At 39.9% G+C, this 17,965-nt stretch overlaps 1 protein-coding gene across 2 annotated transcripts in view; it reads left to right on the forward strand.

The window, feature by feature from the left end:
- The window catches only part of dpp10 (dipeptidyl peptidase like 10), a 236,935-nt gene that overhangs the window by 167,531 nt on the left and 51,439 nt on the right, over positions 1 to 17,965 (forward strand). For both annotated transcript variants that reach the window (XM_022740268.1, XM_022740269.1), the window contains exons 4-5: positions 5,652 to 5,746; positions 5,848 to 5,922. In XM_022740268.1, the coding sequence (XP_022595989.1) occupies positions 5,652 to 5,746; positions 5,848 to 5,922 (170 nt within the window). The remainder of the gene's footprint in view (positions 1 to 5,651; positions 5,747 to 5,847; positions 5,923 to 17,965) is intronic.

A 17,965-nucleotide genomic window follows, 5' to 3' on the forward strand; every position in this document is an offset into this window, starting at 1 on the left:
TTGGGATTAGCGAGGGTTTGGCAAAGACAGCTGTGTTTACTTGTGAAGCTCTTCATTACTACTGTAACCCAGACGTGACCCTTACACCCAACCACCAACACTCATACTCTGTTCTCCAGGCTCTTCTCCTGTAGAAAACAAGCCCATGCCAGCAGATTTCTTTTGACCCACAGGTATGTTTTTATTGTAGGCGACCTCTCGTGGCTTTAGGCAGCTATGACGGGAACAAAGAAGCACTTTTCTAGTCTAATCAACCAATCATAGCTTTACACTACAAGCCACATTCACCCATTTTTATTTCACACTCACACTCACTCACCGATGACACACCGGGGGCGATTCAGGTTTCACTACTTTCCCATGGACGCTTGCACATGCAGACAAGGGGAGCCGGGAATCGAACCACGACCCTCTGATTAGCCAGTTCGAGGGAGACCACTGTTCATTTCCCATTAACATTGTGGCTTTTATCCATCACCGCTGCACAATCTGAATCGTGCGTTTATTATTGTAACCTTGACATCAACTGTCCGGTATGCCTGCCACTGATACGTTCCCATGGGTCGTAACATTGTTACCATGACAACAAATCCTCTCTAACCTGAAGAAAGTACCTGTTTAAACCAAGACCACAAACGTTTTCCTAAACCGAACCAAACCATAAATGTTTTTCAACCTTAATCCACATCTTTAGGATTGTTACCATAACGACAAATGTCTGGCATGCCCACCACTGGTACGCTCCCAAACGTCGTATTATTGTTACCATGTCGACAAAGGTCCAGTATGCCTGCAGCTGATACGTAGTGACAAGTGACCTGTATTGTTGTTTAAGTTGGACTACTTGTTGGTATTCTCTCACATACTTGTGACATTTACAGAGAGACAGATAATACACCTCTTTCCCACTGCTGTCATGGACTTTTTCAGAAGATACATAAAGGCTGATAGAAACAACATCATTGGGCAACCGAATTTCTTCCGATTTTATTTTTTATAAACAATGATGCCGAGACAAAATGTCTTAAAGTAAAAGTATATTTTATTTGGGAAATGTAGTGCAGGAGTGAACGTGAAGGGTGATAGAAATATAAAAACTCAAGTAAAATAAATATGCTCCCAAAAAATACTTAAATACCACTGGTCTAGACAACCTATGGTCCAGCACAGAGAGCCTGAGTGAAAAGAGACAGAGAGGCTAAAATAGAGAGACAGAAAGAGAGAGAGAGAGAGGGAGAGACAGTCAGAGATTGTCAGGAAAAAATATGCTGTTAGTACAAGGTTTAACAGAGCGACGGAGGCTGAAGGCCTGAGGAAATCAAACAAATAGCAATTAATTGATAGTTAAGGTGAAGAAAATGAGTTTTAAGTTTGGATTTAAAGGCCTCCACAGAGTCAGACAGTCTGATGTCAGCAGGGAGGGTTTTTTTTAGATGAAGGGGGCCTGATAGGAAAAGACCCTGCAGCCAGCAGGCGTCTTTCTTAACTCTGGGGAGCCCTGTACTCAGAGAACGCAGAGCAGGGGATGGAATAAAAGGTTTAAGGAGATCAGACAGGTATGAAGGGGCCTGCCAATTTAAAAATTTTGTAAGGCATGAGAAGCACATTAAAGTGTGATTTGACATGGACAGGGACCCAATGGAGGGAAGCTGAAATGTTAACTGCAGCATTCAGAAGCATTTGAAGAGTTAGTAGAGGCCTGTGGCAGGGAAGTCTGGGTGATAACAAAGGAGCTGATTTGGCTCTCGGGCAGAAAGAACAGAAATGTCTTGGTGATGGTGACATCTCAGCCGCAAAGCAGCAGTGGAGTATGATATGTCAGTTATGTACAGTATTGGGCAAGTTACTTGTAAAACATTACATACTACCTAATTACATGTTCTATTTTTATCATATGTCGAAACAGAATGAAGAATTAAGGTTTTTAGACATGGGAGAGCTAAGACAGCTGTCATGTAGTAGAAAGTCTAACTAAGGAGCAGTGATAATAGTGAACAGAGCTCATTATGCATCTATTTCAGTACGACTCTGCAGGTTCCTCTTCACTCCTCTTCAGAGCTGCCTTCGGTTGAAAACATCAGTATCTTGTTCACACTGAGATTAATGATTATCTGTCTACATCCTGTTCAGACCTGAGCTCAAATTACAGTCATGTCATATATGTGGTATTTTATGTTTTATGCTATATTTAAATATGTGGTGTGGTTGTATGACTGCTAACTTGGCCAGAGGTTTTTTTTTTTTTATCTCAATGGGACTTCCTGGTAAAAATGAATTCATTTCAACACAGATCTATAATGTGCACTGGAAGTTGTATACTTGTATAAAGTTTGAATAAAGAAGAAGAAGCAAGATTGAATAGAGGAGTGTACTGACCATAACAACTACCAACAATGAAGCTGCAGGTCTCTTACAACCTCCGACTAACATTAGCAAGCCAGCCAAGAGACGCAATATGTAAATAAGACAACTTTGGAGCTACTGGAAGGTGCATTTCTGCTCTTTTGGGAGACACTCAAGCCTCTGCACCAGGCTAACACTGTCTGTTTACTGTACGCTGAGAGACCAGACTGAGACAGATCCATCAAACTCCTGTCAAGACAGCAAGAAATCCAACAAAGGGTTGCAGGGGTTAGATTCCATATTTTTCACTTTTCTGGTGTTTTATTTGAAATTGATACCCATAAGAAGATATAGTATATATCTCTGGTTGAGAGCGGTGACTGCTTTGTTGTGACATCACAAAGTTCAAGAAGTCCTGACGGCTGGTTTTAAGGCTCAGTTTGTACAGGCTGCGCTTTGATACTTTCACAGTATTAATATAGAACCTAGACCTGCTTTATAATCAAACTACACATGGACATCTGCCTTTAGACTATATAGACCTTTAATGTAATACCTGCAACTGGAAAATTACTTGATTTAACTGAACCTCATGAACATAGACAGTATATGCACATTGGCACAGTTGAAAGGGCCCAAAGAGCTTAATTTAAGATCTGCTGTTGAGATGAATGTGAAATATCCGTCTGCTGTTCTCTCTGTATCTATTTTACTGTTTATACACAAACACACTTGTATCTCCAGCTCATGCTGTCGTGTGTTGATTTTTTCAGAAAGTGAAACTGTCTACAACAAGTGTGATAATCAAACGAGATAATGCAAGTGCGAGATCGGGAATTACGACAAGTCATTTTCATTTGACGCGGTCTTTGTGCGTCCCTCGTTCGGAACGATCTTTGGCCTGTGGTCCCTCGACAATAGAGTGATACACACACTGCCTGTTTGATATGATGATGTCTATCATTGTGACGGGCACACTAGGTCAACACTGGTTAACAATAGTGATGTTTGGCAGGATTAGTACAGACTCACTATTAGTACGGACCCATATTTGGCAATGAAAAGGAAAAAGAATTATCTTATTTGTTGGTTTATTTATTTATTTGTTTATTTGTTTGTTTTTATCTATCACATTTTTAGCTCATTTGATTTGAAATAATATTGTTTTTACAACAATGGAAAAAGGGCCAGATTTGATATATTTAACAAATATGTATTACAGTTTTCATTCAGCTTGTAGCCACAGATTGCATGTCTATAACACCTGATTTACTAAGACAGCAGCCCTCCAGATGCATTCTGGGATTGAGGAAATATTTTTATCCCGCTATATCCGGACTATGTGTTTCTTTTCTTGTCAAATAAACAGCTGATTTGGTTCTTCAGTTAAAGCCCAGCCTCCCTCTCCAGCGCTCAGCCACCTGGCCTCTGGGCTTCCCCACTGATGGCCGGATCTGGCCCCCGTTTCCACTGGGGCCCCCCAACCCTACCCACAATCAACTGACATATACACACCACACACCACACACCACACACCACATACACAAGCTCCTCTTTCTTCCTTTTTTCTTTTTTTGTTTTGTTTAATTAGGTTATAATTATAGGCGTATACATGTTGATACTGTATGTTTATGTGTGTAGTGTGTAGCAAAAACTAGATACCGTCTGCAATTTCTATCATTATTTTTTTTTATTTTGTTGTCTATATTTACACTTGTCTTCTCTTGTTTTGTAATCACCTGATAAAAGGAAAAAAAGCACTACATTTCACAACCTATAACTTTCTGAAATAAATTCTGGAAGGAAAACTAGTTTCAGACACACAGTTGACAACTTGATGCATAATGACAACTGGTGAAAGACAAGTGAGAGGACAATTCATTATTGTGTGTTTTCTCCCCGAGCCTGTGTTAATTACTGCACCTGTTGTACTGGAAAGGTTGAGGATTATGTGCCTTGCTCTAGGGAATATTGTTAGTCAATGGTGATGAAAATGTCTCCTCTTTTCATGGCTGTTTGAATGGTGGATAAATTAATTGTCAGCCTGAAAACAGAGAGCAATATATTATTTTTCATTCTCTTTTACTGTTTACGGTCAGCAGCACATTACGCATATAGATTGTTAAAGGTCCATATAGTCTAAAGGCAGATGTCCATGTGTTGTTTGATTATAAAGCAGGTCTAGGTTCTATCTTAATACTGTGAAAGTATCAAAGCCTCAGTCCACAGAGAAATGCACACTGCCTGTATTCAGAAACTGAGCCTTAAAACCAGCTGTCAGGACTTCTGGAACTGTGTGATGTCACATCAAAGCAGTCACTGCTCTCAGCCATGCCCCAAGCCCCGCTCACCTGGACCCAGCATCCAACTTTGCAGGATTTGGTTTCTCTGAGTGTTTACCTGAAATTTGCTGTATTTTTATTGGATCATTCAGAAAACAGACAGTCAGCCAATCAGAAGAGAGGATCAGCGCCTCCTCTCTTCTGATTGGCTCCCCAACCTGTTACTACTGTTACTAGAGCTCCAGAGAGAAGCCTGAGAGAGGAGATGTAAAACTGAGATGGTTTTTGGTTCTTAAATCCACAATTATATCTTCTTATGGATCAACACTTCAAACAAAAGCACAAAAAGTAAATTGTTAAATATGGACCTTTAATTAGAACAAGTTGGAAACATTGCTATGTTCACCGTTAGTAATTGCTGTTCTGTACACGAGTGCATGTGTTCATCATCATCATTTAAAGTATGTTTGTGCATGCTATTGTGTTGACAACAAGGTATTATTGTTCGTGACAATCCCCCATTCCATGACATATGAGGTGGGCTACGTTTCTGAATGTTTGGCTTTGACACAAAACAAACAATGCAGTTACGTCCAACCAGTCCAGCTCAGCACAAAAGATGTTTTCCTGGCTGTGCCACACAAAGCTCTTCCCATCAATACACAACATGCTGTGTTACGTGGAAGATGAAAAATGGAGGCCTTCCCTTTGTGTATGTCTGGCAGTGAAATCTCACTTTTGATTCTCACAGTTAATCACATTACATCACAGCCGCTCAAAGTTGAGCCTGTCTGCTGCGCTGGTACTGTTATTCAATTTGAAGGAACAATGAGGCTGAGAAAGTATTTGTTTTTAATGGCATCTGTGCAATTCTAAATGGATTTCTGGATGGCTGCTTTGGTCTGTTTGTGCTTTGAAGTTTTTCTCTGTAGGGATTTTTTTTCTGGGGTGGGGGGGTGGCTGCTTTCAAAATTCACTTTACTTCATACAGATGTTTTTTGTCTTTCTGTCTCTTTCTATACACAGACTCGGAAGTCATCTACAGGAACAGTGATGGCCACGTCATCAAGTTCAACATCCTCACAAATGAAACAGAGATAGTCCTGACAAACACAACATTTGTAAGTATATGTCAGTCTTGCACACCGTATATATATTTTTCATCATAGTATAGTGTATGTATTTATCTTGCTCTTTTTTATGTCTTTCTTGTTTCCACCAGATAAATTTCAATGTGGCCAAATATGCTGTCTCCCCCGACCTGAAATATGTTCTTTTTGCTTATGATGTGAAACAGGTAAGTTCCTTATCAGCACCTGCACAATGATTGTTTTTGCATAAAAAAGAAATTATATTATATTATACATACATACTGTATATGTGGATTGTGTAGAGTAGTTGAGAACATAGACAGGGAACTAATGACAGACTGATCTAAAATAATCTGTTTTGCAAGTTTTCATGTAATCTCATGCTATTTGTTTAAACTGCACTTGTAAGTCACTGATGTCATGGAGCATTGTAGATTATTGTCCACAGTGGGCTCAGGGTGCAGCAACTGTTTTCCTAGTGGAGGAGTAAGCAATTTTGGAGAACTCAACAGCAAAACAAGACACCCCTCTCTTCAGTAGTTCTTCAGAAGCCCCCCCCCCCCCCCCCCCAAAAAAAAAAAAGCATGGACGTGCATTGCCAAGGCAACACCACAATGGCAGAATCCAGAGCATTTGATACCGCGTGAATGTGAATACTCTTTCTCATCACTGAAGCAAAACAAACCTTATAACACATCACCAAACAAATGACATGCACACAAACATCCAAAACACAATGGAGTAAAAATGAGAGTTATTTGTTTAGACAGAGGAAGAGGACCATCGATTTGTAGCTATGCTAACAAGGAAGGTAAGGTTATCAAGCACAGCATTTCAATATATGCATCCTATGCACCGTGGTCGGACTGGCCATCAGGACTAATAGGACAAATTCCGGTGGGCCTCGGCAGCAGTAAGTCAGATTCAAGTGCTCCAACACATTTGTCGGCTGGTGGACCACCACATCCATAGTGTTTTTACTGGCTCGCTCTGTGTGCCTGCCATTCAGGGTGCAGGCCAGTCCCACCTTATTAATCCAGGGCTGAATTTCTTTCCCATTCTGACTGTGTAGTCTCCGCCATTGGAAAGCCACACTGATGTTGACACAGCTCTTCGTCCTTGCCTGACCACATCACTTCTTGTTCAGTTTTTGTTCTTACCTTTTCATCTTTGTTCCTTGGCCTTCTTGCCTTCTGATTATGTTGTGGCGTATACACTGCCATCACGCTGCTACTGGGAGATGTTCCACCCATTCACTCACTTAAATAATGCTGCCAGTCTCTCGTCTGCAATCCCAATAAATCCAATTCAAAACTCCACATGGTGTGGCAGCGACAGAAGGGTAGACAGCTCCTTCTCTTTCCTCTGCTAATACTTAAATTAGCACTATTCATTAGTATGCACCAGATTTGCCGTCTCTTGTGCCCACTGCCTTTTCCCCCATCTCCCCTTTTCTCTTCTTCTTTCCCTTGTCCTGTGCGGACAGCGAGCGGATAGTCATTGAATTTGACAAAAAATGTATTGGATCAGAATCACTTTCTCCACTTTTAAGTAAAAACAGAAATTTAAAATTACCGTATTACAAGTTAAAGGCCTTGATTCAAATTGTTACATGAAATTACAGAAGTATTATCAAAGAAAATTTTCTGTCCTAAGCATGAAATGAAAAATCTTCTTAGAAGTGGTCAGAATTATTTTCTCAGCCTTCAGAAGCTCCTGTAGATTAAACTTGGCTAATGAAACACTTAATAGAGTGTAGTAAGGATGTAATGACTAACTCTTAAATACACATTACAGACTTTAGACACTCCGTAGCCGAGCAACTTTAAGGCTGCAAACAGCCTACGATGTAATACTCGATGTGGGAGCAGGTGTTAAAGACTCACTCCTTTCAAAAAGAATATCTAATGTTGTGAACATGTAATTATCTCGCTCCGATTATAAGACGACTCCCACTTTTTCAAAGCAAATTTCCATAAAAACATACTGTCTTATATAATCTTTTATCCTCATCAGTATCTTTCAACAAAACCTGTATTTTTGTATCTTTTTTTTTACTTTTGTATTTACAGGTTTTGCATTGGCATGTAGCCTGTCATCATTTTCATTTTCATGCCTGTCAATAATAATAATAATGATAATAATTAATAGAAAATAATTCAGTGCAACTTCCTTGTCAAAAATATGATCACAGACTTTAGGCAGCAGGCAGATAATAGATGTCCATCAATAGTGCTGTTCCAGACTCTGAATCACCACCGTCATCACTGGATTGAAATAGATATGTTGTGCTCATTGACACCTGTTACAGAAACAACTGATCCAATCAGAGCACTGTAGGCAAGATTAACAATGATAATATCAGTTTTCTGCGATGCAGCTATGCATGATGTTGTGAGACAACATGTGTAACAATACATTCACATATTTCGTCAGCTGATACATGTGATACATACTCTCTGCATCCTGTACTGCAGTTTTCTCACTTCAAAGAGCCAGCTCAGACTTCAGTTCACGTGTATATGCTGTTAGTTCGGCTCAGGTGAAGGAAATTTGCGGCTGTTGGCTCAAAGTTTTACCCTTTCTTAATGATTTCTTGTTGTAATCATTCACGCATAGATAGTTCAAAAGCCTGGTCAGATGCTTCAGTTTGATTTGTCGTTTCAAAGTCGTTGCTGATGTCGCTGACGTTCTGATTAGTTTTTTTGGGTGCATAAAACGCGGGATGTGATTTTTTGCACTGCACTGCACTGATTTGTTCATAAAAGTCGTTCAAATGTTCATATGTGAAAGCTTCAGCAGTACCATCACTGGACACCATTTGCATGCTGAGTGCTGGTGCTGCTAAATCTGGTGCCATTCTTCTTCTGATGTTTTTTGGAGGTTGCCAAACAGCTTTTTGATGCATTACCCCCACCTTCTAGTGATGCTCACGTTCATTATTTGCAAATGGTTCACTGTTCAAAAAAAATAAGCCCATTCAATGAACAGCTTCATGCCAAACACTGCTCTACTGTGTTAGGAAAATGTCACTGACAGGATGAATGTGTCAGTTACTATTATTAGGGTGAAAACAACTTGAGCTAACATGATGTTGAATGAAATCAAAAAAAAGGAATTCAGGATTATTATCTGGTCAGCGTATTCAGCTGAATTTAATGGGTATGCTATTATTTTTTCTTTTTTTAAATGCCCTGCTGTACCAACTTTTGGCTCTGGCCAGAGTCTGAAGTAAATTGAATCTCTGTTAAAAAGTCAGTAATATACATCACCCTTCCTCCTGTCGCTCACGTCTTGTATTTTAATTGGTTGTAAGAAAAGACATCCCAGGGTTCTAAATACAAACCCATGCTGAAGAACATTGTCAGGGTTGAATAAACATCTACACTGTAGTCCTCTGGAGCTTAATAAATTTTGACGAGGGCCGGGGTTGGGGGTGATTAAAATTCCATTGTGGCCCGTGTGCGACTGGCAGGTCATATTCATTCACTAACAGAGCAGCGGGGCAAGCTTGAACCATACTGTAATTACCAGCTTTCCATCAGAAAAGAGTAGATGCAAAATGAGATATGCAAATTGGACCCTTCACTGTGGAAGGGATCAACTGTGAGGATTAGTGACAAGGCGATTAATCAGAACTGATTTGCATATTTTGCATGAAGGGTTAGACTTACAAATTGGATCAATAGACCCAATAACCACAAGCCCAGTGAAGGAAGAAGGTCAAAATTATACTGCTGGTCTGTTTCTGAGTTTTTAAAGCTCCATATTTTCCTCTTCTCCTGTGTTTTATTTGAAATTTTGATCCATCAGAAGATATATTTCTGGTTTTAAGAACCCAAAACCATCTCAGTGCAGTTTTACACCTCCTCTCTCAGGCTTCTCTCTGGAGCTCTAGTAACAACTGGTCAGTCAGCCAATCAGAAGAGAGGAGGCTTCTGATTGGCTGACTGTCTTCTGAGTCCAATAAAAATATAGCAGATTTCAGGTAAACAATCAAATCCTGCAAGTTTGATTGTGGGTCCAGGTGGGCGGGGCTTGGGGCATGGCTGAGAGCGCCGACTGCTTTGTTGTGACATCACAAAGTTACAGAAGTCCTGACAGCTGGTTTTAAGGCTCAGTTTCTGAATACAGGCTGTGTGCATTTCTCTGTGGACTGAGGCTTTGATACTTTCACAGTATTAATATAGAACCTAGACCTGCTTTATAATTTATAGATGTTGCCATTTTTGTAAACTCTAATAATAAGTAACATGTAAAATTATTATTAATTTATATTTAACTTTGTTTGCAGTTTGTTCAATTACTCAATGTGTAAAAAAAACACAGCTTATGCATACTCAACAAGAAGGCTGAATGTTTATCAGTTATCTAATGAGAGCTACAGGCTGCTACCCCAGCACAGAACTGTGTACAACAAAATCAAATGAAACAACAAAACAAAGTCAAGTCATCAAATATACAATATGCCTTATAAACAAGGATAGACTGCAAAGCCTGGGTGAGAATATGAAACTAAAATCATCATTCATTCATCTTTGGATATAAACCTCTGAGTATGTAACTCCAGAAAGCCTCTTTACATTTCCTGAGGAAGTTTACGTCACCATCTCTGTAACCAAAATGTATTAATACTGATAAAGAAAAAAATCCATCAATGAAGGTTTGGCCCCTGAAAAATTCATCAATACATTTTTCTTTTATGTATATTTATTATCATATTTGGTTCTTTGTTACCTGAGCACCAGTTGGCTGGTGAAGTGGTGACAGCAAAGAGATATTTTTAGGAAGACTCCATTTTAGGTGTAAGAGAAACAGAGTCAGAGCTGAAAACATAAGAATGAGCACTCACAGCTCATCTGCCTCCTGACTTGACATGTTGTCAAGAGCTTTGAAGGCAAAAAGGCAAAAAGCTGAGGAGAGTTGATTTAGTGACCCATAAATAATGAAAAACACTTTGCTGTGCATTTTCCTCTCTTGAGCGCTTGCCAAACTTGTGATGAATAATTAACAAAACAACCAACACGGCACGCAACAGCTACATGAAATGAAACACAGTGAGAAATCTGCCCGTAATTAATAAGCCTGTACACATATATGGTTTCCCCTCTTCATGTCCAGTATGTTCATCAGCTGTTTTCCTCCCTGTAGCTCTGCCAGTTTTTCTGATGCACAGATTCCTTACGTTTGTGCTAGTTTCTGATTTTATTTAAGAGCTTTAGTTCATTTTTATTCATAATATTGAACATCATTATGTGTTTTTTTTTTTTTATTCTGTTTTGTGTCAGTTATAAGAAATAACATATAGACTATCAGCCTTCTTTAATATTTTTGTATTGATCCCACAATCTCCGGACAATCTGAATTTACTGTACGCTACCTGCTAAGTGACCTGCTGATAACACTTTATTCATGTGTAGACACACAGCCACACACTACTGTAAAAATAACACACAACCTTGAGCTCGGCACCTGTGTGATGAAGAGCAATAACTGCAGGTTGTCTAGGAGAAAGACATTTCTTTTCTAACAGGTTCCTCTGCGGTGCTCTGAGTGAAATAAAAACATTCACCAGCGCTCCAGTAGAGAGATGTGACAGTGTGACAGAGTTTCTGTCTTGTTTTTGTGTTATGGTTTTAGGATTTCTGGACCCAAATGCAGACAAACACAATCAAAGGCTGGTAGCTGCAATGAGAAGACTTGGAGATATATATATTAGTTATAAGAACTAAAATGTCTAAGACTCACAGGCAGAAGCTCTGGGGAAAAAAAAAAAAACATAAAATAAACAGGAAGAAGACTAGAGAATCCAAACTAAGGTAGCGCAGGAAGTGGAGCACAGGGGAAACTGAGCAGACGACCTGACAAAGACTTGAGGAAAGATAGAAGCCCAATCCCATCGCCACCCTCATGGACTCACAGACTTTGAGGCACATTCCTGGTCAGTCCCTGAAGTCTTAGGCCTGTCCCACTGTCAAATCCATCAAGTGTATGAAGACTCTGTAGCAGACATTTTGGGCCTCATACTTTCCATAAGTTAACATTATGCACATTAGCACTTCCTGTTCCCTTCCTGTTCCCTCATACGAAGTCTCTGGGTTTTTTGAATGGGTTTTTAGTCAGATGGCTGCAGTCCTGATTTCTTGAAGCTTTTACGTCTGTTAAAAAGGTCGGTTGCTAGCAAGTGTCTAAATGAGACTACAGAGGTTGTCGGGGACGTTAAACAGCATCATTTTGAAGATGAAAACCACCTTCACAGCCTGGTTGTCTTCATACAAACTGTCTCTAACTGTGTCAGAGGAAAGGCTTCTGTAGAAGAGGTCAGAGCTAAATCAAACTACAAGTTGAAGTTTAGTGGTGGAGATGCTGAAGTCATGTGACCGTGGTGTAGTTGGTTTATAGCCTAGCATTAGCTTTTTACTTCTGCTGATTGTATTTAGGCTTCAAACATCATGAAGTGGTATTCATTAGTGAAGACCATGTGCTGCAAGGTGCTGTCCCATTTCTCTAAATAACATTTTGAACATTTACAGCCTCTCACACTCAATCACTTACCAGGTGATATCAGTTAAGTCCGTGAGGGTTAATCGTTTGTTCAGGTTCAGACATTACTATTAGTTTTGTCATGTTTTCAGGGAGAAATAACTTTGCATGATGTTCTGGATTTTTTAAACTCTGACTAACATGACAAGAGTGTAGGAAAAGCTTGACCATCACTGGGCAGAAACAGGAGGATTGGAACAGCCACACTAATGGACCCTGTCCAAGGTAAAGAGACACGCCCCCGTTGGCAAGCCGAGCTGACGGAGCAGCGGAGGCAGAGAATCATCCGGAAGACGGGGCTCGATCAGGGTGTCAGGCCTCAGGCAGCAGCAACAACGCACATCTGTCAGGAGGAGACAGACACCACAACAGCTGCTTTGTGGCTGTGTCTCGTGATGTTGCATGAATTGCTTTTCTCCATCATAAAACATAAATGTAGATGCAGAAAAGCAAAGTACAGCAGGTGGAGTTGTTACTGTATTGGAATCACTTTTCACATTTCAAAGGCATGGATCTTTTTTTTTTCCAAAGGATAAGGCCTTATTTTATATTTTTAGCAGAAATCCTTTAAAAAGACGAAAACTAATAATGTGTTTCCTCTTAATACAGTTTGACTACCCTTCATTTTTGGACACTGCACTGTTTTTAGCCAACAGAATTAAATAGTGTGTTTGTTGGGGACTATTTTAAGTCCCAGATTAATCCACATTTGTCGCTCCGGGGGGTATTTACAGCAGCAGCACCATGATGTCACAGAAGCTCCAAACACTGGAGGAGGGATAGGACATGACTATGTAACATCATGTGAACAGTGAGGTGCGGGTGGGTTACACGTACATTAACGAAGCACAGTGGTTGTTGTTCGATCTGTTTTTAAACCTGCACTTATTGATTTTTTTTTGTTTTTTTTTCTGCCCACGTGGGGCACAGCGAAAACATGTTGTGAAAACAGCACTGACGTGTCATCACCTTTGAAGGTGACAGGATGAAGTCGTGCGCAAACAGTTGCTTAGCGTAAATATCCAATAAGAAGCCGAGTCCCAATTAAAAGCTGGGTCCCTTTCACTGGCCTGGTGTGGCTGCACATTATGTCAAATAACCGCAGGTCTCAATTAGACGGCAGGTTCTTTGGATGTATTGTTGCGAGAGAAACGCTCATGCTCAAAAACCATGGCAGCAACGAGAAAAAGCTACAACGTGAAATTTAATTATTAATACCTCTGTTATCTGTTCATACTTAATTTAATAACTATGGTAACCTTTGGCATCCTTTCTAAGGTAGGCTACCGGTATTTATATGTGGGTCTCTCTCTCTCTCTCTCTCTCTCTCTCTCGCTCTGGGGTTGGCATGGATGTGCTGTCTCTCAGAGTTAGATCAAATGAATGATTCGTAATATGTCATTTGAAAGCCTGGTAATTTTTATACAAGTAATATTCATACTGGTTTAAATAATCAATTTGATAGTATTTTCCATCCTTGCTGTGCACGAGGGCCATGTAGACGCCTGTCCCAAATATAGGCCGGTTGGATTCAGTGACTGAAGCAAATAAAAGTCTGGGCTATCAATTGAAGTTTTGCGTTAATTCAGCAGTTGCAGCGTTCACTCAGGGTCATGTTTGTGTTCTCTTTTAGCTCTGTTTTTTGGTCTCTGAGGGAAATATCTGACTCTTTCGCAGATAAATGCTGCGCTATGTTCAGCAGCTGGTGTCAAACCGTGTGAGTCTGCTGAGCAGGAGGTGTACAATGGGTTTTCAGAGCCGCCTGCTGCAGCCAAATGCTCCGGCATCAGAGTGATGAGAGTGAAGACTCGCTACGAGAGATCCATTTCACTCTGACGCATTGTTTTCACTTTGTCATTTGTTATTATGAAAATATTGATTGTAGCTGCTTTAACCCTTTAACAACCCCACCAAGAAAAAAAGCAAAGGAAGAGTCAAAGTGTGCTCAACCATATGGTCGAGCAGGCAGTTAAAGGGTTAAGTAAAACATTTCAAGCAGAACATCATGTGTGGAAGTCACCATCATGTCATCATAAGACTACAGGTACACATGCTGTACATGCGTGTTTATAATCAAAGGGAAGTGTCATCTTGCTGACATCCTTCATGTTTCGTTCATTTTTTTTTTTTTTTTTTTTTTTTTTTTTTTTTTTTTTTTTTGTACTTTTTCATGATGTGCAGCTCCAGTGTCACTGAAGTTTTAACGTCACAACATTGTTATTACAAAGTCAACCGTGGGGCCATCAAACACATGTGTGAATGCATGTGGGTGGACACAGACACGGTGCCATTGACTGAAAAGAAACTCTAATGAGTGTGTTCATGGTAATGAATGAACATGTCACCCACTACAGCAGTGTGGCTCACTGATGAGCTTTTATTAGTGTGCTTAGACAACAGAGCTCTATGGCACAGATGAACACAGCCCACGCTCGCAACAGTTTCCGATCACGTGTGCTGTACCCAGCGTCCGTCCGTTACCTGTATGTGAGGGGTTGAAGAGACATCTGAAAATTTTAGCGTCTACAGATAGTCTGCACGGGAGGTGTTTAGGGGACGTCAGTAAATTGTGCCGTGTACCAAAAGACTGCATGTGAGGCGTTTATGGGAGATGTGTAAATTGTGGCATCTGCCAATAGTCTGCATGGGAGGTGGTGGTGGTGGGGTTCTATGGGCTTCTTTGTCCCAGAGTCTAGGATCATCATTGCACAACCTTAACTAAATGCTGTCAGCTTCTAAATATAACCATAGAAAAGTTTAATAATGGAATCCAGGTGGATTATGAACTGCCGTGACTCGGGGTTGATGAATAAGATGTATGAAGCTTTGGATACACAGGTAATACCTGTTAGTTCAGCTCATTGCTGGTTTCAGCCTTTTCATGGATATTAAATAACAAAAAGCCTCATTATTTATCAGCCCACAGATTTGAACTGTTTGTCAGTAACCTGTGGCGCATCTTTCCCTGCTTCCCCCCAGTGCATTCTGGGAAACACTCCAGCAGCCTTTGAGAACAGGTTAGGTCAACACTTGAAGTTGTTGCATTCACAAGTTTAATCACAGCTATCACGGTTAATGCTGATGAAATGAGAGCATTACAACAGCCGTGTAAAACAGCTCTGACTCTGTGCAGTTTATTAAATCAGACTATAGCTATGAATGTACACAGCTGATTGACTTTCCTGATGACTCTGGCGAGTAGAGAGATGTTCATGCTGTCTGTATAATTTATAATGTTTCAGTTCAGCCTGTGCGGATGCTGCTGACAGCGATGAAAATAGTTGACAACAGTGTGTATCTTATTTATGACCAAGCCTGAACTGGAGATACAAATGAATGCAAAATGTGCTGAACATTTCATTCCCCAAGAGAAACACAAGAGATGGACAACGGCCTCCTGGCTGTGAAACATCTGGTGACAGCTGGCAAAGACTTGCATTTTTTTCTCCATAATATATATATATATATATATGTATATCTTTTTTTTTTTTTTATAAAAACAAAGTTTTTNGAGAAACACAAGAGATGGACAACGGCCTCCTGGCTGTGAAACATCTGGTGACAGCTGGCAAAGACTTGCATTTTTTTCTCCATAATATATATATATATATATATGTATATCTTTTTTTTTTTTTATAAAAACAAAGTTTTTCTCTTTGACCTGCAGCACTGCTTTAATGTGGTTTGTTGTAATCCCAGGCTTTGATCTATGAATTGCACCATGAAGTCTGTGCTTGCAGTCAAGCACAACCTGTAATGAATGATGGAGAGAATAACAAAGAGGACCTGGATCTGCTTTAAAATGAGAAAATGAGTAAACAGGTCTTCAGCTAATCACAAGCTTTGATCCTGTGCAGGCTTTGAACTGAGAAATTGTTCTATACTGCAGTCTTTGTTCTTGGAATTCATATGATGCTTTTAGCCGGTCGTATATATGGATCGTTTCTGATGTGAGTAAAAGAGGCTTCTCTTTGAGGAAGGTGCTGCAGCTTCACCTCTCTGTAGGATTACACACCACTATCTGACTACATCTGTATCTGGGAGTGATTAAACCTGATAAACGCTCATAATCTCTGGGATTCCTGTGTTTGTCACCGCTGACAACAGGCTTGTGTTTTTTTACATCTTGTAATGCTCTTGTCTGAGGAAATCGTCGCAGCCGTGTGACGTTTTCACGTGCATTTTACAGTCTTTATGTCATCTTATGACATCTAGCGTGGACTAACAGCTTCCATGATATGTTTCTGCATTCAGATCTGATTGGAGACTTTTGCTACACGCTCTGCTCTAGTGTTGTTTTTGACGGCCCGTTTTTACTTTAGTTTTAGTCGAGTCTTTGTGTCAAGCTGTCATTTTAGTTTTTATTAGTTTTAGTCACGTTCATACACTTTTTAGTCTAGTCAAGTTTTAGTCGACTAAAAGTCTGAGCATTTTAGTCTTATTTTAGTCAGAATCATCCATGACTATTTTAGTCTAGTTTTAGTCAATGAAAATTTTATTTTAGTCTCTTTCTAGTAATGCAATTCTATTTAACCCAGTATAGTATAAGTACCTAGTAGTATAGACAAAACCAAAATTTTCTTTTAGCCAAACCCATTTCACAGTTCAAACAAGGTTATCTTATTATTATATTATTGTTACCTTATAGACTCAAGAATACATCCATTCCAGACACACAAGACGCTCTGATTTGAATTTACAACATATTTATTTTACCAACCAAACATGTTTTCCTGTGATTTTGTGGTCGCATTTCTCCCCATCTTTTTCCACAACACATTCTGTTTTTTTTTTCCACCTCTATGTAATGAAAGTGTGTCCAAATGTCATTTCGTCTTTTTCTTCCAAAGAAGAACCCCGACTGGCTGCCGGCCATCGGTCCTTTTCTCTGTCGTGTCATGTTTCTGAAATTGTCGTTTAACCGCAGCTGCAACTTCTAAATGCCGCCCGCGAGTGGGGATTGAGGAAGTGACGTCGCATGCGTCGGCGCAGTGCGACCTGATGATGTGAGACACAGGAAACAGAAATACTGCAAAATAATAATAACTCGACTAAACGAGTCGAAATGACGTTATAACATTTCGTCTCGTCTCGTTTTAGTCAACGAAAATGAAGAGACATTTTAGCAGAGTTTTTATTTTGTAAACCACATTTAGTCTCGTTTTTATTCGTCAACAATATTGCGTTATATATTTAATTATAGTTATCGTCACATGACCAGCATTTACGTTGCGTCTGGTCTCGTTTTCGTCACGTGATAAAGGTTCGTTGACGAAGATATTTAGTCATAATTTTCGTTGACAAAAGCAACACTGCTCTGCTCCTCTCCTAATCTGCATATTTTCTGTTACTTTTCCATTGAAGAAGAAATAAATAGCTTATTAGCTTTGAGCCATAAAGGCGCAGACATGTGTGGGCTTGAAGCTGACTGATTTCTCACTGATTCTGAGAGACAGCCTCCATTCTTGTGTCATGTCATGTTTGCAAGAGATAAATGGATTGCATGCATTTGTTCTGTTTTGTTGTTTTCTGCTAAACCAGAACCAGAGTTCTGCTAATTTCTGGCAGTCTGCACAAAAGTTGAAAAGCTATTTTCCCCCCAGTGAGCGCAGAATAATGCCGATGGAGTTGTCTTAAAACTCATTTATTCTATTTTCATATGAGATGAGTTCATATTCCAGTGTCCCACTTTGAGCCTGAAACGCT

This window comes from Seriola dumerili, unplaced genomic scaffold (genome assembly GCF_002260705.1).
Source record: "Seriola dumerili isolate Sdu_G_001 unplaced genomic scaffold, Sdu_1.0 BDQW01000052.1, whole genome shotgun sequence".
NCBI lineage: Eukaryota > Metazoa > Chordata > Actinopteri > Carangiformes > Carangidae > Seriola > Seriola dumerili.